Source organism: Cucurbita moschata, unplaced genomic scaffold (genome assembly GCF_002738365.1).
Source record: "Cucurbita moschata cultivar Rifu unplaced genomic scaffold, Cmos_1.0 Cmo_Scf00028, whole genome shotgun sequence".
Taxonomy (NCBI): domain Eukaryota; kingdom Viridiplantae; phylum Streptophyta; class Magnoliopsida; order Cucurbitales; family Cucurbitaceae; genus Cucurbita; species Cucurbita moschata.
This window is the reverse complement of record NW_019268544.1, coordinates 2,922,296-2,941,853: the sequence shown is the minus strand read 5'-3', so window position 1 is coordinate 2,941,853 and position 19,558 is coordinate 2,922,296. Positions and strand designations below refer to the sequence as shown.

Here is a 19,558-nt window from a genome sequence, read left to right as displayed (position 1 = left end):
TGATACATGTATGAAAGCATGCAGTAACTGTGAGTATGTTATGCATGTTAATGGAAAGGTTATGACTCTAGATATGCTTATTGGTGGTTGAGCTATGGCTTATTTACTGAGTATGATAGTCTACTAATTCCCGCGGAGTTCCTGGCCAACGCGCTGTGTGCTAAGTCAGGGAGCATGAGTACTCCTGACCGTTGGTATATGAGATAAACAGGCCGCCAGAGCAATTAGTAGACGGGCCGTATTTGACCGAGAGCGAGTCTTACATACGAGTCCGAAAATTCTAGATAAGCATATCGAGAGAGAGTCAGTAACCTAGCTGGAGGTAGCTGAGATACCTCATTAACGAACAGATGACCCTAGTAAGAGAACTAGGAGTCAGTGATGAATAAAACGTAAAAACACCTGGAAAGATTAGTTATGAACCTGTGAATGATAAACTAGCTACTTACTGAGTAATCTAATTACTCATCAGAATTATTATAACTTTTCTTTCCAGATGTAGATGCTGCAGGTCAGCCGAGGACGAGACCAGCGGGCTAGAGGCTACTGGAAATCCATGTCTGGGTCTGTTCTGTAATTATGTTTCCGTTGTCAAGAATTTACCTTAGTCGTTTTAAGTTTTTTGTAAAGTACTGTTTTTTTTCTTTTATAGAAATACTTTACTGGATGTTTTCAGAAATATTTTTAATTTTATGATTGGGTATCGGAGTCTCTTAATATTGTCGATAGTAACTCCTGTTAATCGCGTTGGCGATGAGCGGGCGTTACACGGCCAAAGCAGGGGAATATGAAATTATCCAAAGTTCTAAGCACATAAATCATCCGCAGCAATCACAGAGATGCAAATAGGACAGTAAAAAAAATATGCAAGTGATGGGTTTGGAAGTATAATTTTGAACAAAATTGATCTTTCATCTTTATAAATAACATTAACACTATAACATTCTAGGCAAAAACGCTGTTTGACCCATCTTGCAATACTAAAGCAAAGGGGAAGAATCAAATTTTAAAGAATATAGATTTGCCAATCACTGCCTCCTAACAAACTTCAGACAGCAATCTAGTGGCTGAAAGGGCAGAATAGAGAGGTCTCGAACCTTAGATCATCATGAACATCATCCATCTCACAGCTTACTCCCAGTTTTGGTAGCTGGTCTCCCTGCTTTTATCTGCTTTTCTTTGCATCTTTGCGAATTCTCGTGCACTCTGATAATATAAGAAGAGAATATAAGAAGAGTACAGAGAATAGAGGTTAGAGTACATTGTCATGTCTGCATGTGTAAGAATATGTGACATATGGGATACCATTTGCTATAGCAATAGCTTTTACAATGAAATTGAAGGATATGCTTAGCACTATCAGTGAAAGATCATATCTACCAATATGTCTGCATTTCACTATAGTAAATTACTATCAATAAGAATTATTAAATTTCCTCCCGTCCTAGAAGGACGTTCATTAGTTAATCATTTCTATCAAAACACAAGATTAGATCAGAAGCAGGATTCCCTTTATTGGTTTGCAGTCTATTCAACGTGGGAGTCAAGTTCTCCCATCGATCATAAACAAAGCCAATGCATTAAGTACACATAAGAGTTTAAATTGTTAGTTTTGGGAACAAAAAGGAGCAGTGAATGCTTGTTGTATAACTTGTTCTTTAAAGTTTTTTTTTCTCCCTCTTAGTCTGTTCTCGTAATCAACTATTTTAAAGAATAAAAGTTGTTTTTTCTTTAAGAATAACGGATTCATAAACAAAAATCTGTCCCAAGTACAAGGTAACCTCCACTTCTACAAATCGCCAGATAGCACCTCTATAAGCAGTTCTCTATTTTCATAATAGACAAAAGAGCTTGATCTTTTTGAGGATAACAAACCTCCCTGTCCTTAAAGCTTGTGATCATTGAAGAACAAACTCTATTTTTGCTATTTGAGATTACTATAATTCTTTATCAGGCAGCTATAGTGAGGACAACAAGATACCCTGAACTTCAATAATTCTTTATCAGGCAGCTGTGTTTGAGGAAAAGATAACCTCGGCTTTTGTAAATCACCATAACCATATCCATATAAAAGTACTATATTTTGCAGAATAGAATGAAGAACTTGATCTCAGGCTGCAGGGAGTGTAGAAGACAACAAACCTCGCTACCCTTATAAACTAGTGATAACTGAACAACAAACTTGCAGTTTCCTGTTTGAGACCGTAGTTTCCTATTTGAGACAGGGCTGTAATTCTTTACCGCAGGCAGTATAGCGAGGATGACAATTAAGAGGCAACCCACCATCCACAATTGATTGTGGAGGGAGGTATTAGCTAGCAGGTTAAAACTATTCCAAAACTTGGAAACAGTTTTGCAAGCAGGTAATAACAAACCTCACTGTCCTTGTAAGCTAGTGATCATTGAATAATAAACTTGAAGTGTAACAGCTCAAGCCCACCACTAGTAGATATTGTCCGCTTTGGTCCGTTATGTATCCCCGTTAGCCTCACGATTTTAAACCGCGTCTGTTAGGGAGAGGTTTCCACACCTTTATAAGGAATGTTTCGTTCTCTTCTACAACCGAGGTGAGATCTCACAATCCACCCCCTTGAGAGCCCAGCATCCTCACCGGTAGTACGGTGTCTGGCTCTGATACAATTTGTAACAGTCCAAGCCCACCGCTAGTAGATATTGTCCGCTTTGGCCCCTTATGCATCCCTGTTAACCTTACAATTTTAAAATGCGTCTGCTAGGGAGAGGTTTCCACACTCTTATAAGGAATGCTTCGATCTCCTTTACAACCGATGTGAGATCTCACATGCAGTTTCCTATTTGAGACAAATATGGTTCTTTATCAAAGGCAGCTATAACGAGTATGACAATTAAGTGGCAACCCATCATCCACAAGTGGTTATGAACGGAAGTATTAGAAAGCAGGTAAAAACTGTTACAAGACTCTGACAAGTTAACCTTTGGTCCCTTGTAAATCACATGAAGTGACTGGCTTGGCAGACAATATAGCAAGCTTCCAGTAAAGAACCCCAACTTCACTGATAATGTTTGAGAAAATTATTTAAAACGACTAAGGAGTCATACAAATTGTCAAGTTTCTGAATAGGCAACGATATCAAGAGTCAAGAACAGGATGCCATTCATCCAATGGAAACACAGGGTTGCACTTCATAGTAATTGACTCGTTTTTCTATGAAGAATCCCATTCATCAAATAACAAAGTGCAATTTCAGTTCAACTATGAAGAATAAAACCTACGTTAAAGTGGGTAGGTGGGGAGGCAGAGGCTATACCATTAGCATTTTGTTTTAAGATAACTTCCCACCTAATGATTATTAGAATTGCAACATTCAGACTTAGGAATGAGAAAAAAAAACTAAACTCCAACTGCTCCTGGTTTGTAATTATAGTCCATAGAATGCCCTTAGATACCGTTTTCGTGAGCTAAGAACATAAGATGATAATCAGGGGATATTAAAACTTAAGCATGAGAGAGTAAATAACCAACCGTTGATTTCTCTGAAGGCGTATCAATAACAATGGAGCGCACGGACATCCGGGCGATCTCGGAGATAGCAGCCTCTCTATCACCAGGCACTTCACTGGTTAGGTCCTCGTACGCAGCCTCGAATGCCTCTAGCCAGAAACGCGGTAACCTGATACGGTGATTATTTGTGTAAACGTCCCACATGTGCTTCACTGTCTTCTCCCTTTCCTCCATCTCCTAAAATTGGAAGCCAACAATTGTGGGAAAAACCATGAAATCGATGAGTTAAATTCCATCAAGATCTAGCTCAAAAATCACGAATAGATACACGGAGAGAGCGAGAGAGAATGAGAGACACTAACAAGCACATCGAGATCGTCATGGATGTTAAAATCGATATTATCAGACAGGCCGTTGAGATTACCAGCGGACCATCGAAGAGAGACAGTACCGGTGAACATGGACCAAAATGCGAGCAACAAAATGGCAGCCAATGCCCAGAACTTGTAACGGCATTTGCCGAATAAACTCGAAACCGAGCTCTCTTTCCTCCCGGCACTCGCTATCGTCGTCGGAAGGACATCGTCGTCCTTCATATCGATCAACGACAATGAGAAGGAGAAACAAAAATCAAAAGCCTAGACTCACTGCTGGAGAATCGATTCTAGAACAAACGAGAAATCATGCCCTCGTTCTTCTGCACTACACATCGAAGATACACCCAGATTTGGACGGAGAAGAGATTTCTTCTCTCACTGAAAAGAGAGAGAAAAAAATAAAGAAGAGATAAAGACGGAAACAGAGGGTTCCTTAAAAGAGATTGCTTGATCTATGTAAGTAATTATAAATTATAATTATGGTTAAGATTTCACTATTTCATTTTAATTAATATCTCAAGTGATAATAAAAATACGTGGCGGGATGAATCTTTGCCGTAGTCGCCAAGTATTAATGTTCTCAACCATCCTTATATGACTGACACCACCTAACCAAAAACGACGTCGTTGTATTTTAGCGTGTTTTTTAAACCATATTCTCTCCCTCCATTTTATTTTATTACAATTTTATGTTTTATTTAAATTTTATTTTTAAATATTAAAAAACTCAAATAGGTAAAACATCAATTTGACCTCCACGTTTTATTATTATTATTATTTTTTTTTGTTCAGGTTTCAATAGTTGTAATAGTACAAACTCACCGTTAATAGATATTGTCGTTTTTTTACCTTTTCTTTCGGGTCTTCCTCTCAAGATTTTAAAACACGTATTAAAATCGTGAGGCTGACAACGATAAGTAACGATGGGTTTGACTATTATAAATGGTATCAGAGTGAGACAGTGGGTGGTGGAGCAACGAGGACATTAGGGACACAAGAGGGTGGACTATGAGATCTCACATTAGGAACGAAACAATCCTGATAAAAGTGTGAAAATCTTTCCCTAGTAGACGCATATTAAAATCATAAGTTTGTCCATTCATGACCTAGCTTGAAACTACAACATTGTAATGAATAATTTCAAATTAATATATTTTAATAAAAAAATACAATATAAGAAATAAAAACATAATTAAAATTGGAAAAAAAAATAATAATAATCGAACTCCTTGCCATAACAGACAAGAGCGATACACGATCAAATTTTACAGAAAATTAGGACAAACTTTAAAATTTCTATATACAAAATAAGAAATTGAATATCCTTGAGCCGGCATCTAGCAACCCTCCTGCAACTGCAACAGGGCGGTGCCAGGCGGCGGGAGAAAGCTCTCCATCGTCAACCCCCAAACATTGAAATCCACCTCTTCAATCTTCCAAGTTTCCTCCATCTCCCGCTTGTGATTAGCGGACTGTTCGCCGTATCTGAAGACGGTGACATTGGTCTTGCCGCTGTGGGCGATATTAACGCCGTCGACGTAGCGGTAGTTGTCCATGAAGGACTCAGTACTAGTCTCCCAGAAGACGTCTTCGCCCGCTTTGGTTCGCATCCGTAGAAGCCGAGAGTCCTCAAATTGGATGAGGAGGCCGGAGCGTTGGCTGAAATAGCCCCAAATTGTGTGGTGGATTATCTCGTAATTGGAGCCGCTTTGAGCCTCGCGAATCGCCGGGCTCGTTTCCAGCTTTAGAATGAAGCAGTCTTCGTCGTTGATTAGCTTCTCGCCTATACACATCGCATCTATGAATAGGTTGGCGGTCGCTCTTGGGTCCAAACCCTGCCCATTTTGAACATAAATTCTCAGTATATACTATGCAGCTACTCCGAACCTTATTAACAGGATTAAATTAAGGACATAATTTTGATATCATGTTAGAAATCATAGCATTTCACAATACTTTGAGTATAAGCTCTAATAATTTTGGTTTGACCTTTCCAAAAAAATTATCTAATAGGAAGCCCTAATACTAACAGAGATGTATCCTAAATGCTATGAAAATTGCAATGTACCTGGAGAAATCGGCGCAGAGGTCGAGGAGGGCCAGAGGAGATGGGAGATTGTTGATTATTAGAAGAATGTCGCCAGGAAACCTTGCCATTAGAGCCGCAAATAACTTTACAACCCGAAACCACGAGCTCCAAGCACCAAAGATCTGGATTCTTCTGCCAAAGCACAAACCCGCCCATCTCCTCCGTGCTCTTCTTCACCTCGATGCTCACATCCGACAGATGAAAATCAGACGCCTTAATCTTCACCTGCCCGGTCACGCACATACTCTGCACTGAATTCAACGCCGCCGGGCCTCCCGTCGCCGCCGTGTACTGTTGCACAATGTACTTCGCGGTCGAAGCCTCCTGCAACGAAAATCATTAAAATCCAAATCCCAATGAACGAGCAACGGAATCGATTGGAATCTGTTTGCTTACGATGGAGCAATCTCTGACGGGGCGGTGGACGGAGTGGCCGAGCTGCACTTGGAGAGGGATGAGGGGGGATCCGACGAGGTAGAGGAGAAATCGGAGCTCGTTGAAGCGATTGGCGATGATCGGGGAAGACCATTTGTCGGAGGTTTGGGCCTTCATCCAAGTGGACATGTTTTGCCAACGGAGGGTGACGTTGCTGCCCATGCTGGTGAAGAGCTCTTCCGGGATGGGGACCTCCAGAATCGTCTCGAGCCCGTCGTCTCGGTCGATGTTGGGACACAGACGCCTCATGGCTGGATCCGATCCGAAAATGAAAATGTGGGGAATCGGAGGGAGAAAGGGGGAATAAAGGATGGGAATAAAATGGGGTAAAGGCTCTCCTTGCTTCTAGTTCTCTTGTGGGTACAATTTTTATTTCTTTTCCTTTTATTTTCCACCCTGTCTTTTTTACCAACGAAAATTAATAATAAATAATAAATATTTATCTAATATGGGTATTCTTTTTTTAATGTTATTTCATTATTATCCTATCTTTATTTTTATTTAATCATAGTTTCTTTTAAATTTATAATCTTTTGATATTATCTATTCATGTTGTTTTTATTTCTTTTTAATATGTTATTAATCACTCAATTATCTAATTTTTTTTATAAATATTATAATTGAATTGTTCTTGGTGTCTATATATATATATACACATAATTTCAGTTTTTAAAATTTGATTTTAAAAAATCTAGAAAGTAAATAATAAAATTAAAATTATTATAGGTACGAGGTTAAAATTATTATCTTAGGATGTTTTGGATTATGCCCCAGGTGGTCTTCAAAAGGGACATAGATCTAGATCTATGCTCAACATCAAGGCACTCACCTTGGACATGAGTTGTTCGCGTCCAACACCAAATAGAATTAGTTTTGTAGTAGATAGACAAGAGTCATTGCTTGAATGTTGATGCAGTTAGGGACACATATACAAATAGAGATGGATTAGGTCGGATTCTTCAAGACCATGACGACAATTATTGAAGGCTTGCGTATGATACCATTGGAGGGCAATATTGACCGTAATCGTTGAACCAAATAGTCAGAATACAATCAAGCTGAGGTAGCACACGATTCTCGCATATACTAAGGAGGTTCAAATTCTCAAGATAACTACCAATTTCAGAGCTTCATTCACTTGCAATGAGAAATCAAGCAAGCAGGGACGAAAAGAATAGAATCTATTCCTTATACAACAATATTTCAGAATGTATCATGGCCCTATCCATTAATCTTTTTATTAAAAAATAAGAGTTACGCATCTCTCCGAGGTCGGGAGAACAAATAGGCATGAGAAAGAGGGAGAGGAGGGGCTACGAGCCCTCTCCTGTTGCTGTTCCCGAATCACCCATCCCTTCCTTCCCTTTCGCCCGCCCTGATGAGATCCGATGAGATCAGATTCCTCAAACTACGTTTAGTGATAGGAGCGGATTGAGTTGTGGTTGACAAATTATTATAAAGTCATAACCGCATAAAGCATAATTTATCTAAAAATATATATTTATAGAAAGAAATAAGAAATGGAGACTTAAATTTCTCAATTCAATTAAGTAACCAAACCAAACACATTCAAATTATACATTTGAATCATAATTTGTGGAGTGGAAAGGGAACTTTTTCTCGAAGTTGCAATTTAAAAGAAACGAACAGCCGGAGAAGAGATGAACATCATCCTTCTTCGTGGCCGACATGTCTTATTTCTACCGACTGCTTCAAAACTACACGTCGTCTTTTGCTCGACCGTCTCCCTTCGCCGACGGCTCTGCATTTTTGCCGAACAGCATTTCAATCTCTTCCAGCGACTTCCCTTTCGTCTCCGGCAAGAAGAAATAGAAGAAAATCAGAGCGATTATAGAGATTCCGGCGAACATAAAGAAAGTTCCACCGATCGTAATCGCCCCGTAGATCGAAATGAAACTCATCGAAACCACCGCGTTCATCGTTCTATTCACCGCAACTCCGATGCTCGTCCCTTGCGCTCTCAATTTCAACGGAAAAATTTCAGTGCTGTAAACCCAGGTAATCGGCGCCATTCCGATCGAGAAGAAGGCGACGTACATATAAACGGAGCAGATGCTTAGAATCAACGCCCAAAACAACTCCCCGTTTGAATGTTCCACCATTGTCAAAGCAAACCCTAACGATGTGAGCGAAATCGTTATCCCGATTGTGCTTGTGAATAGCAGTCGTCTTCTTCCGACTCTGTCGAGTAAGAACGTCGCGACGAGGATGAACAACGTTTTGATCACTCCGACGCCGACGGTGGCTAATAAGAGTTTGTCCTTGCTGGCGATTCCGGCTTTCTTGAAGATTCTAGGGCTATACAAAATGACTGCTTCAATGCCCGTAGAGTGTTCGAAGAAATGCAAACCAACCGCCGCCACCAGAATCCACCGCACGCTCGGCGTCGGGGTAATCAATAGCTCTCTCCAAACTCCCTCGCCGTGAGTGTCTCTGTTCAATTTCACAACGTCCTCCTCACAATCCTCGGGGATTCCTACCGCGAGTTTAATATCTCTGAATCGCATCGCTGCTTCTTCCTCTGTATTCGACACTTTCGCTAGAACATCTCTGGCTTCTTTCAGCCGTCCCTGCATCACCAACCACCGTGGAGATTCCGGCATTTTCAAGATTCCGAGAGCTAAAACAAGCGACGGAATCGCCGCAATTCCGAGCATCATTCTCCAGCCGATCTTCACCGCCATTTTCCCGAAGCAGTAATTCGAAACATACCCCGTTAAGATACCGAAGCTGATGCAAAACTCCGGTAAAGAAGTGAGAAATCCTCTATATGACGGCGATGCAATTTCAGCAGAGTAAACAGGGGCAATCATCAACGCAAACCCCACTCCAATGCCGGTGATGCACCTTCCGATCATCAAGACTGCGTAATTTGGACCATACCCCATCAGAATAGCGCCCACCATGAAGATCACCGACGCTGAAACGATCGTATACCGGCGTCCAATGATGTCGGAGGTTCTTCCAGCCATCAACGATCCCACCAAGGCACACAGGTTCAAAATCCCCGCTAGAACTTCCACTTTAACATCATCGATATTCAATTCTTCTTTAATGAATATCATAGCTCCACTCATAACACCCGTATCTGCAAAATTAAAATTTCAATCGCATGAACTTAAACATTTACCCCAATTTCTGTTCTTCACAATGAACACGAAAATAAAAAACTCACCATAACCAAATATGATAGAGATAATAGAGGCAATTATAGCACAAGCCAGAGAATATTTATTCAGCTTGTTCTGAGTTTCGCCGGAGGCTTCTCCGGCAAAAGCATTGCCCGCCATTGTCTTCTCCATTTCGATATCTTCTTCTGATCGGTTGTTTTCTGAAAAAATCTCGTCAGTTCAACAATTATATACGATCTTGGACATTGAAGGATAGAGCTGAAAAGCTCATAAAGGATTTGTGTTATGGGGACTGAGTCGGTTGTTTGAATTCAGAACTGGATGTCCTGTTCCTGTCGGATTGACAAGGATGAACTCAATTTGATTTGATCGAAATCTTGTTCTCTCTTCTGGAACGAACTCAATTTGATTTAATCCGACACTGGAACTGTTTTTAAGCACAAAAATTGTAATGTTCGTTTCAGCTCACTCCTGACTTCTAGCCTCCTTGGTTGGACACTCTCTAAAGTCGGGTTGGTAGTTTTCTTGTTTAATTTATTTTTTTAAAAAACATACTTTAAAAAATTATTAAATATTAATTATTAAATACAATAAAAATATATTATAAATTAAATTCTCATTTTTTTTAAATTACTTGAGACATGGAAATCGAAGGAACGGGTAATAAGGGCATCTCAAGAAATAAGTAGGCTATTTTTATTATTTATTTATTTATTTATTTGCTAATTTTTTAGATGGCAATTTTGTAAATATCTCTTCTTTGGTTGTGCATTTGGTAAAATGACTTGGATATATAAAATTATATATATTTTTTCTAATCATCCAATAATTAATATATTATTTATCGTAATTAGGAAATATAAGTAGAAAATATAAAATAATAAAGGCAATTAATTATCACCTTCAACCGAAAATGGGCTCAAGTAGATTGCTAAGCCCATCCAAAGAAACTGATAGGCCCACTTTAACAATATAAATGGGCCTTTTAAGTTAACATTGGGCCAGGATAAGATTTGGGCCTTTTAGTATTGTCGGCCACCAAACAAGCAGTGGGCAACCACCACAAGACGGGTGGCCGCCAGCTTTCCATCAACAGAGCCGACGATTGACGGTGGTGCCTGCCATTGATGCTATCCTAAAGCTTTGAGTAAGTTATAAATGGCTATCCCTTTCATATTATTTCATATACTTTTAATATATATATATATTTAAAAACTTTAATAGTTTCTTATTTTATTTTTGTATTTTTTAATTTATGATTAAGAAAAGATAAGAATCAAGGGGACATTAATAATATAGATTATAATAATTTCCAGGTCAGATTAGCAGAAAAAATGAGAGTCCAGTCAGCTTTTTAAAAGGAGCTTTTTAAAATCATGAATGGCGGTGGGCTTGAACGGTTACAAATGATATTAGAGTTAGATATCGAACGGTGTACCAACGAAGACGCTAGCCTCTAAGTGGGTGAGTTGAGAGATCTCATGTCAATTAGAGACGAGAACGAAATATTCCTCGTAAGAGTGTGAAAATTTATCCTTAATAAACGTGTTTTAAAATCGCAAGACTGACGACGATACGTAATCAATCAGGATTCAATGAATGGGAATGTTTTAATGATGGAAGACTTTTTGTATAAAGTTAAAGCAATGAAAAGCCTGAATTATGGTAAATTGGGGGAAATATCCATTTATTGCATCCCTTTTTCTTCTCATGTTATTATTGATAATTTTGATTGAGATATTGATTATCAGTTCGTCACGAGAATGATTTGGTTGATTATTTGGTTCGAACAGTAAGTTTGATCGAAAAATTTGTACTTCTAACCGATTCTTTTATGACACGATAACATTTAATTAATATCAATTAGAATGTGTCGTTATGTCGTTTCAAGCATAGGATCGAAGCATTCTAGAGTCATCCTCTTCTTGCAATCTTAAATGACGTTAAAAAATAAATTTCTACGCCCTAATAAGAAATGTTTTATTCCTCTCTCCATATGGGATCTCACAATCCACCTTATTAAGGGTCAACGTCCTCAATGGTACAATGCTTAGTGTCTAGCTCTAATACCATTTGTAATAGTCCAAGTCCGTTGCTAGCAGATATTGTCCGTTTCAGTTCGTTACGTATCGCTGCTAGCCTCACGATTTTCAAAATGCGTCCATTAGGGAGATATTCCTACACCCTTATAAGGAGGGCTTCATTTTTCCCTCCGTATAGAAATCTCTCCCTAATAGACATGTTTTAAGAACTCCAAAGCTGACGAAACGTAATAGAATGTAGCAGATAATATCTAGTAGTTGTATGCTGTTTTTCCATGGGATACTCCAATTATGGTTGAATGAGTGTGGTGCGATGAAAGGTAAAAGGTTCACTCAATAATGGTTGAAATTAAAGGACGAAGGAATCAAATGAATGGACATAAAAAGGTGCCTTTTTGCTTGAATTAGCCGGTCTCTCTCCGTAAGTAACAGGTTGTTTTCATTTCTCATCTTCGTCGTATCAGCGCTACTTATGGTATGATAAGACATCATGTTTAATATAACGCGACCGTATAGGACATATCTATAGAAACCCAAAAAATATCTCAGAGTAACAAGGATATAACTCGCCGTTATTTTTGTCTAAATTTTTGTGATTTCGCTCGTTTTATTACCCTGTTAAACTTATGTAACTTACCTTATGACCTTCGAACGCGAACACGAGAATAATTTTAGTTAGTTTCAAATAATAGCGTGTCTTAAATTTGGTCATAAGATTTTACGTGTTGTTTAATCTAAACTCGAAAGACCAGAGTTGTTTGGACAGGTACCACACTAATATGGCTTGAACTTATTTCTACGGCATTATTGGAACTTTAAATGTAGTTTTAATTGGCTCCAACATTTTCAGTATTTCGCCTTCCTCCTCCGCCGCCACCGCCACCGGCGGCCGATGGACGGCGTGAGTTCCTTCACCGTCGTGGGAGGTGGTGTTAGTTTAGTGGGATTCTGTAGAGATTGAGATTGAGATTTAGATAGAGAAAAGGAAAAACAAAATCCCTAGAAGAACAAACATTGCTGTCCCCCGCATAGACATTTTCCCCCAATCGAAATACATAAATGCTCTCAAATCTTCTTCATTACGTCTCTCGAATTTGATTCATCTCTGCTAACACCATGCCGGTCGATTTCGACAGTTCCTCACCGGCTTCCGGCGAACCCACCGTCTCCACCCCCGGAAACCCCGTCCCGCCTCCCAACTCCGCCGTAAGGAAAAAGCGAAACCTCCCTGGAATGCCAGGTGCCTTTCCATTACTATTTTGTATATTGTTCTTTAACTATTGAATTTGAACTCTTGTTTTTCCCAGATCCGGAAGCGGAAGTAATTGCTCTGTCTCCGAAGACCCTTTTGGCCACAAATCGATTTGTTTGCGAGATTTGCAACAAGGGGTTTCAGAGGGATCAGAATCTACAGCTTCACCGGCGAGGACACAATCTTCCATGGAAGCTCCGGCAGAGGTCAAGTAAGGAGGTCAAGAAGAAGGTCTATGTCTGCCCTGAGAGTTCATGTGTTCATCACGATCCCTCTAGAGCTCTTGGTGATCTGACTGGGATTAAAAAGCACTTTTGCAGAAAGCACGGCGAGAAGAAATGGAAATGCGGTAAGTGTTCTAAGAACTACGCCGTTCAGTCCGATTGGAAAGCTCACTCCAAAATTTGTGGCACTCGTGAGTATAAATGCGATTGTGGGACTTTGTTTAACAGGTGAATTGAATTTCCTCTGCTTAATTTGTTGGGTTTTTGTTGAGATTTATGGGATTCTGAATTGGGTTTTGATTTGAAGGAGGGATAGCTTCATTACACATAGAGCATTCTGTGATGTATTGGCGGAGGAAAGGGCAAAAGCTCTGCTTAAACTGGTGGCGAAACCGAATCCGGAGCCTTCTCCGCCGCCTCCACCATCGCCGCCGCCTCCATCTCCTCCGCAGTCAAGTGGTGAGCCAACAACTGTGTTGGCTGTTCCAAGTCAAGGTGAAGTCAACCTCTCGTCCTTGTTCATTTTGTCGTGTATGGTTTAAGTCTTCATGAAACAACAAAACCAAAACCAAAACGTTGTTACTTTTTGTTTGTTTTTGTTGTTGTCTGTTATTGTTCTTAAAATGAACGCTTTTCTGGAATGCTTACTCTAAATTATGAGATTCAGAGCTGCCAGAGAATCGCTTGCAATGTATCGAAGAGGCACCCGATATGTCGGGTACGAGTCGGAGTAGCAGCAGCAGCAGCAGCAGCAATGGTAGCACGAGAAGTAGCAGATTTGCTGGCTTATTTGCTTCCTCAACTACGTCGATGAGCCTCCAACCTCCAATACCATATAGAGACCTAATGCAAGCCATGGCTTGTTCAGATCGCTCACCAGACTATGCACCATCTTCAACCATTGAGCCTATTTCTCTATGTCTTGCAATGAATCAAGGGCCCCAGATGTTTGGAACTGCTAGCCAAGACCACAGACCGTACTTACCAATGCCACACCCTGCAATGTCCGCCACAGCATTACTCCAAAAAGCTGCTCAAGTGGGCGCAGCGGCATCAAATGCCTCGTTGCTTCGTGGCTTAAGCTTTGTGTCATCTTCCTCTGCAGCTGCCCAGCAAGAGAGCTTGGCACGGAACCACCAGAGGCGAGTCGAACCAGATGGCGTGTCGATCGCTGCAGGGCTCGGCCTCGGACTCCCCTGTGATGGGAACTCGGGATTGAAGGAACTAATAAGGGGAAACCATTCCATGTTTGCTCCAAAACACACCACCCTTGATTTCCTCGGATTGGGAATGGCGGCTGGTGGCAGCCCCAACAGCGGCCTGGCCTCACTAATCACATCAATAGGCGGGAGTGTGGATGTTACAACCACAACCCCCGGAGACATATCCACCGTAGACATGAACACCAACAATTGACCCTTCATATCAATGGAGATGTATTTTTGTGTGACTCTCTCCTAATAATTCTCTACTTTGAACCGAAGCTCTCGTGAGTTTACTTTAGACTTCCCAAAAGATCTTGTGTCGCTAGAGATGTATTTCTGTGAGACTCCCACCCAACAATCTTCGACAATCCTCCTCTCAAAAGTAGACTCTAGAGCTCTCGAACAATCTCTCTCCTTAATCAAGGCTCGATTCCTTCTCAACACGGTAAGTTATTTCAATGTTTCAGACAGATGGATGGTGAGTAGAAGTTTACATATGTTTAATCAAGAAATACATAATGTATTAATTTACCCAATATCGAGACTAAAGTAACTTCCACTTACCAAATAATGCATTGTATTGGCCGATAACTCATCATTAATTAATTTATTATTTTTATATTCTTTTTTCTAATGTGTAAAATAAATAGAAATTAAAATTTAAAAGATATAAAAATATCTAAAACGACTTAAAAACATCCATAGTTGCTCCCATAAATAAACCCATCAATTCGTATAGTCAAGTGGGGATGCATTAAATTATTGTAACTAACTTTTATTTATTTAATATTGAATATAATTACGGTTTACTGGTTATCATATATAGCATTTATGTTCACGTGAATTTCAAGGATTAAATATTTACCTTTATATTTATTTAAAAAAGAAAAAAAAATCTCGGATATTAATATTTTAAGAAAAAAAAAAGAAAAATATATTTGTACAATTTATTTAAAATCAAGTTAAAAAAGGGGAGAATAATAATAGGAAAATATTTAAAATGTAATTTGTAAATAGATAAATAGTAGGGTTAAAATCAATTAATAATAATAATAATAATAATAAAGTTATTTTGGGGGCGGCGCTTAGCCGTTTTTATGGTCCACGCACGTTCGCAACGTGCTCTTCTTTGTATGCTGTGTTTTTATTTCATTTAATTTATTTTTATTTTCCACATTTTAGTTTTCTCACCAATAATATATATAATAATATTATCAATACTTACGGTTGGTATAAGGAAAATATATTTAAATATTTTTTATTTTAGTTAAATTTATAAATAAAATTAACAGCTAATTATATAAAATATGTTTATACCACCAAATTTGTTTTAATATTATCAATCAACGTAAAAAAATTATTTCAAAATTATTCTTATTTATTAATCTTTGTCGTTAATTAATAATGTATTATAAATAATTAGTTCGTTAACGTGATTTTTAATTACGAACGTTATTATTATTATTATTATTATTATCTTTGGAGACTTAAATATAGGGTTATAATTTTATATTTTTAGAGTTTATTTAGTCAAATTATTGTAATAATCATTCAAATGCCAATAACGTTTGGTCCATTTTTCAAATTTAATTACTTAAAGGTTTGATATGAGAGCACAAAAATATACAAATAAAATCAAGTCAATGACACGTATAATAGAATAAATAAATAAAAAAAATAAGAATTTGGTCAAACTCTTAATATGTCGGATTGAAGAATGATGAAAAAGTCAAAATAGTAAAATTTATCATTAGCTTTAGGATATTCATTTAATTAAATTAATTAAAATTTACTTTTTCTATGTAATAAATTTAAAAAAATTATATTAAAAAAAACGTGTAAAATGGGAGAGCATTCAAAAGGGACAAATCACAAATGTTTAATAAGAAGACAAATTCAAGAAAAAAGAATAAAAATAATCAGTAGAAAACAAAGAAATTTAAGTATTATTTAATTATAATTTAATAGTTTGTTGAATTCGGGACATCGAGTGCCACGTCCGACGACATTAAATTTGCCAAAACAAAATTACGAAGCAAAAAATAATTAAATAAATAAAAGAGGAAAGAGGTTTGTCTGAATCGAAGTCGAAAACTTTGAGAAGAAGTCACGTTGGAAGTCCTGCGGCACAAAATTCAGCAAACCGCCTCTCCTTTCCATCCTTTATAGATTTTGATTTTTCTCTCTAAAACCCCAAACTCGCCGTCTCCACTGTCTCGAACCTGATTCACCCAACTCGCTTTTTCTCTCATTCTCCATCCTCTTCATCTTGTTCCGAAATTTGTTTCCGATCACCGGACGGTGAAGCGGCTGTTCCACCGGTCTTCACAGGCTCACCCGGACAGTAGTGATTTTCCGTTGGCTGCGTTAATCGATATCTAGACAGACCCCTTTTGGTTGAGAGGGGTTTCATCTTGTTCGGAAATGCTGGATTTAGGTCGGAGAGGTCTCGGAGAATGGTAGGTGGATGGGGTAATAAAGCTATTTGACCGGTAGAGAGAGAGAGAGAGAGAGAGAGAGAGAGAGAGAGATAGAGATTGGGGGAAAAAACCCTAGAATCAAATGAACTGTCGCCACCCCATCTAAAAGGATTCCTCGATTTGAAGTTGAAGTACTTGGGATTTTTCGTTTATTTCCTCTTTTGCTCTCGATTATTGAATTTCAATTCAGATTTGTGAAAATTTTCTGTAAAATCATGTCGGCCGATGTAGAAGATTCGTCTATAGCTTCCATAGAGGGTAGCGTTTCTTCTCCTGGAGCGAAATCTGCTACTAAGAAGAAGCGAAATCTTCCCGGAATGCCAGGTTATTTGATTGCTTGATTACTTCTTAATGTTTGTTTGAACTTGTTCAATCGATTGAACTTGATTTTCCTCTCACAGATCCGGAGGCAGAAGTAATTGCTCTGTCTCCGAAGACCCTTTTGGCCACGAATCGATTTGTTTGCGAGATTTGCAACAAGGGGTTTCAGAGGGATCAGAATCTACAGCTTCACCGGCGAGGACACAATCTTCCATGGAAGCTCCGGCAGAGATCAAGTAAGGAGGTCAAGAAGAAGGTCTATGTCTGCCCTGAGAGTTCATGTGTTCATCACGATCCCTCTAGAGCTCTTGGTGATCTGACTGGGATTAAAAAGCACTTTTGCAGAAAGCACGGCGAGAAGAAATGGAAATGCGACAAGTGTTCTAAGAAATACGCCGTTCAGTCCGATTGGAAAGCTCACTCCAAAATCTGTGGCACTCGCGAGTATAAATGCGATTGTGGGACTTTGTTTAACAGGTGAATTGAATTTCCTCTGCTTAATTTGTTGGGTTTTTGTTGAGATTTTTGGGATTCTGAATTGGGTTTTGATTTGAAGGAGGGATAGCTTCATTACACATAGAGCTTTCTGTGATGCATTGGCGGAGGAAAGGGCAAAAGCTCAGCTTAAGCCGGTGGACAAACCGGATTTGGATCCAGACATAGGCGATTCTCAGACGAAGGTGGCGAAACCCAATCCGGAGCCTTCTCCACCATCGCCACCGCCTCCATCTCCTCCGCAGTCAACGGCTGAGCCAACAACTGTGCTGCCTGTTCCAAGTCAAGGTAAAGTCAACCTCTCGGCCTTGTCGTGTATGGTCTGAAGTGTTCATGAAAAAACAACAAAGCCAAGTAGCTTGTTGTTTGTTTTTGTCTGTTATTGTTCTTTGTTTCCATCTGGGTGATGATCGATCTGCAAGTATTTTAAAATGAACCCTTTTCTGGAATGGTTACTGTAAATCATGAGATTCATAGCTTTTGTTAAAGAGATCCGGAAGTGCTAAAAAAGCCAAAAGAGGATTGAAAAGGGGTTTTTATAGTAAATATAGTAAAGAAAATGATTGATGATTCCTCTTTTTTGCTTTCTTTTAAACAATTCTTGGATGTTAACCTTTTTTGTGATCATTCCTCATTCTTTACCCTTGTTGAGATTTTTATTTTTATCAACAGAGCTGCCAGAGATTCCCTTGCAATATATCGAAGAGGCACCAGGTATGGCGGCGGCTACGAGCGGGAGCAGTAGTAGCAGCAGCAGCAGCAGCAATAGTAGCACGAGAAGTAGCGGGTTTGCTGGGTTATTTGCTTCTTCAACTACGTCGATAAGCCTCCAACCTCCAAGACCTCCATTTACGAACCTAATGCAAGCCATGGCTTGTTCAGATCGTTCATCAGACTATGCACCATCTTCAACCATTGAACCTATTTCTCTATGTCTTGCAATGAATCAAGGCCCTCCGATGTTCGGAACCGCCAGCCAAGACCTCCGACCGTATGTACCAATGCCACACCCTGCAATGTCCGCTACAGCATTACTCCAAAGAGCTGCTCAAATGGGCGCAGCAGCATCAAGTGCGTCGTTGCTTCGTGGCTTGGGGTTAGTATCATCTTCCTCTTCAGCTGCTCAGCAAGAGAGCTGGCCATGGAACCACCAAAGCCAAGTCGAACCAGATGGCGTCTCGATCGCTGCAGGGCTCGGCCTTGGACTCCCCTGCGATGGAAACTCGGGATTGAAGGAACTAATAAGGGGAAACCATTCCATGTTTGCTCCAAAACACACCACCCTTGATTTCCTTGGATTGGGAATGGCAGCTGGGGGCAGCCCCAACAGTGGCCTGGCTGCACTAATAACCTCAGTAGGCAGCAGCGTGGACGTTGCAACAACCGCTCAATCATACCCAGGCGGCGGCGGCCGCGGCGACATATCCGGCCGCCAGGACATGAACAGAAGCAACTGAAACTGGAAGAGAAGAGAAACTCCTCTCCTTAGTGTTTGTAAGTTATAAACACATTTAATTTTGTAAACATTTGCGGTCGGCTTTGCTTAGACAGCAGCGACATGGATGCCATGGCTGCTATATTTTATGTAAAGATCATTAGATCGTCCAGTAAAATTAAATTCCTCAGCTCATCTCAGTTCATGAATTTATTATATTGAATTTTTAATTACAATTAAAAGAAAAAAAAAAGGTTATATTTTTCTGGTCATATGAGTCGTGACAGTGACAAAACCAAGACATTATTAAATTATGGATAACTTTATTGGTTAAAATTTGTCTGATTCGGACATTTGTTGTGATATTTTGCATAAAACAAATATTTATGTTTTGTGTTCAAATTTGGTGTCCGAACTGTTAACATTCTCACAGCTAGTTATACTAGAATTTGAAAATACTCTTTCAACTTGGAAATACCCATGAAATTATAAAACTATTATTAATCGTCTTTTGTGGAGATTAAAGGGAATAGACGTTTCTCTTAGAAATATGATCTATCAATTTTGTCA

At 39.2% G+C, this 19,558-nt stretch overlaps 5 protein-coding genes across 5 annotated transcripts; 2 read left to right on the top strand and 3 right to left on the bottom strand.

The window, feature by feature from the left end:
• Nucleotides 1–863: 863 nt before the first annotated feature.
• On the bottom strand, nucleotides 864–4,291 carry LOC111463582. Its single transcript, XM_023107581.1, has 3 exons — nucleotides 3,844–4,291; nucleotides 3,503–3,718; nucleotides 864–1,206 (listed from the first exon to the last, which is right to left on the bottom strand). The coding sequence occupies exons 1-3, from the start codon at nucleotides 4,075–4,077 to the stop codon at nucleotides 1,132–1,134; spliced, it is 525 nt and encodes a 174-aa protein (XP_022963349.1). The 5' UTR covers nucleotides 4,078–4,291; the 3' UTR covers nucleotides 864–1,131.
• A 778-nt stretch (nucleotides 4,292–5,069) lies between these two features.
• Nucleotides 5,070–6,727, bottom strand: LOC111463581. The gene is made up of 3 exons (XM_023107580.1): nucleotides 6,344–6,727; nucleotides 5,927–6,271; nucleotides 5,070–5,693 (listed from the first exon to the last, which is right to left on the bottom strand). The coding sequence occupies exons 1-3, from the start codon at nucleotides 6,629–6,631 to the stop codon at nucleotides 5,196–5,198; spliced, it is 1,131 nt and encodes a 376-aa protein (XP_022963348.1). The 5' UTR covers nucleotides 6,632–6,727; the 3' UTR covers nucleotides 5,070–5,195.
• Nucleotides 6,728–8,049: 1,322 nt separating this feature from the next.
• Nucleotides 8,050–9,482, bottom strand: LOC111463580 (probable polyol transporter 6). Its single transcript, XM_023107578.1, has one exon. The coding sequence runs from the start codon at nucleotides 9,478–9,480 to the stop codon at nucleotides 8,101–8,103; it is 1,380 nt and encodes a 459-aa protein (XP_022963346.1). The 5' UTR covers nucleotides 9,481–9,482; the 3' UTR covers nucleotides 8,050–8,100.
• Nucleotides 9,483–12,488: 3,006 nt separating this feature from the next.
• Nucleotides 12,489–14,793, top strand: LOC111463536 (protein indeterminate-domain 2-like). The gene is made up of 4 exons (XM_023107504.1): nucleotides 12,489–12,816; nucleotides 12,884–13,280; nucleotides 13,360–13,547; nucleotides 13,720–14,793. The coding sequence occupies exons 1-4, from the start codon at nucleotides 12,693–12,695 to the stop codon at nucleotides 14,466–14,468; spliced, it is 1,458 nt and encodes a 485-aa protein (XP_022963272.1). The 5' UTR covers nucleotides 12,489–12,692; the 3' UTR covers nucleotides 14,469–14,793.
• Nucleotides 14,794–16,327: 1,534 nt separating this feature from the next.
• On the top strand, nucleotides 16,328–19,197 carry LOC111463535 (protein indeterminate-domain 2-like). Its single transcript, XM_023107503.1, has 4 exons — nucleotides 16,328–17,061; nucleotides 17,139–17,535; nucleotides 17,615–17,841; nucleotides 18,226–19,197. Exons 1-4 carry the CDS (start codon nucleotides 16,953–16,955, stop codon nucleotides 19,008–19,010), a joined length of 1,518 nt encoding a protein of 505 aa, XP_022963271.1. The 5' UTR covers nucleotides 16,328–16,952; the 3' UTR covers nucleotides 19,011–19,197.
• The last annotated feature ends 361 nt before the right edge of the window (nucleotides 19,198–19,558 follow it).

Excerpts from the sequence above, each read along its gene's own strand:
- LOC111463582 (XM_023107581.1), bottom strand. The coding sequence starts at position 4,077 with ATGAAGGACGACGATGTCCTTCCGACGACGATAGCGAGTGCCGGGAGG. Across the intron at positions 3,719-3,843 it reads ATGACGATCTCGATGTGCTT|GAGATGGAGGAAAGGGAGAA; the intron begins GTTAGTGTCTCT and ends TTCCAATTTTAG. Across the intron at positions 1,207-3,502 it reads CGCCTTCAGAGAAATCAACG|AGTGCACGAGAATTCGCAAA; the intron begins GTTGGTTATTTA and ends TTATATTATCAG.
- LOC111463581 (XM_023107580.1), bottom strand. The coding sequence starts at position 6,631 with ATGAGGCGTCTGTGTCCCAACATCGACCGAGACGACGGGCTCGAGACG. Across the intron at positions 6,272-6,343 it reads CCGTCAGAGATTGCTCCATC|GAGGCTTCGACCGCGAAGTA; the intron begins GTAAGCAAACAG and ends TTTTCGTTGCAG. Across the intron at positions 5,694-5,926 it reads CTCTGCGCCGATTTCTCCAG|GGTTTGGACCCAAGAGCGAC; the intron begins GTACATTGCAAT and ends CAAAATGGGCAG.
- LOC111463580 (XM_023107578.1), bottom strand. The coding sequence starts at position 9,480 with ATGAGTGGAGCTATGATATTCATTAAAGAAGAATTGAATATCGATGAT.
- LOC111463536 (XM_023107504.1), top strand. The coding sequence starts at position 12,693 with ATGCCGGTCGATTTCGACAGTTCCTCACCGGCTTCCGGCGAACCCACC. Across the intron at positions 12,817-12,883 it reads AAACCTCCCTGGAATGCCAG|ATCCGGAAGCGGAAGTAATT; the intron begins GTGCCTTTCCAT and ends TGTTTTTCCCAG. Across the intron at positions 13,281-13,359 it reads TGTGGGACTTTGTTTAACAG|GAGGGATAGCTTCATTACAC; the intron begins GTGAATTGAATT and ends TTTGATTTGAAG.
- LOC111463535 (XM_023107503.1), top strand. The coding sequence starts at position 16,953 with ATGTCGGCCGATGTAGAAGATTCGTCTATAGCTTCCATAGAGGGTAGC. Across the intron at positions 17,062-17,138 it reads AAATCTTCCCGGAATGCCAG|ATCCGGAGGCAGAAGTAATT; the intron begins GTTATTTGATTG and ends TTCCTCTCACAG. Across the intron at positions 17,536-17,614 it reads TGTGGGACTTTGTTTAACAG|GAGGGATAGCTTCATTACAC; the intron begins GTGAATTGAATT and ends TTTGATTTGAAG.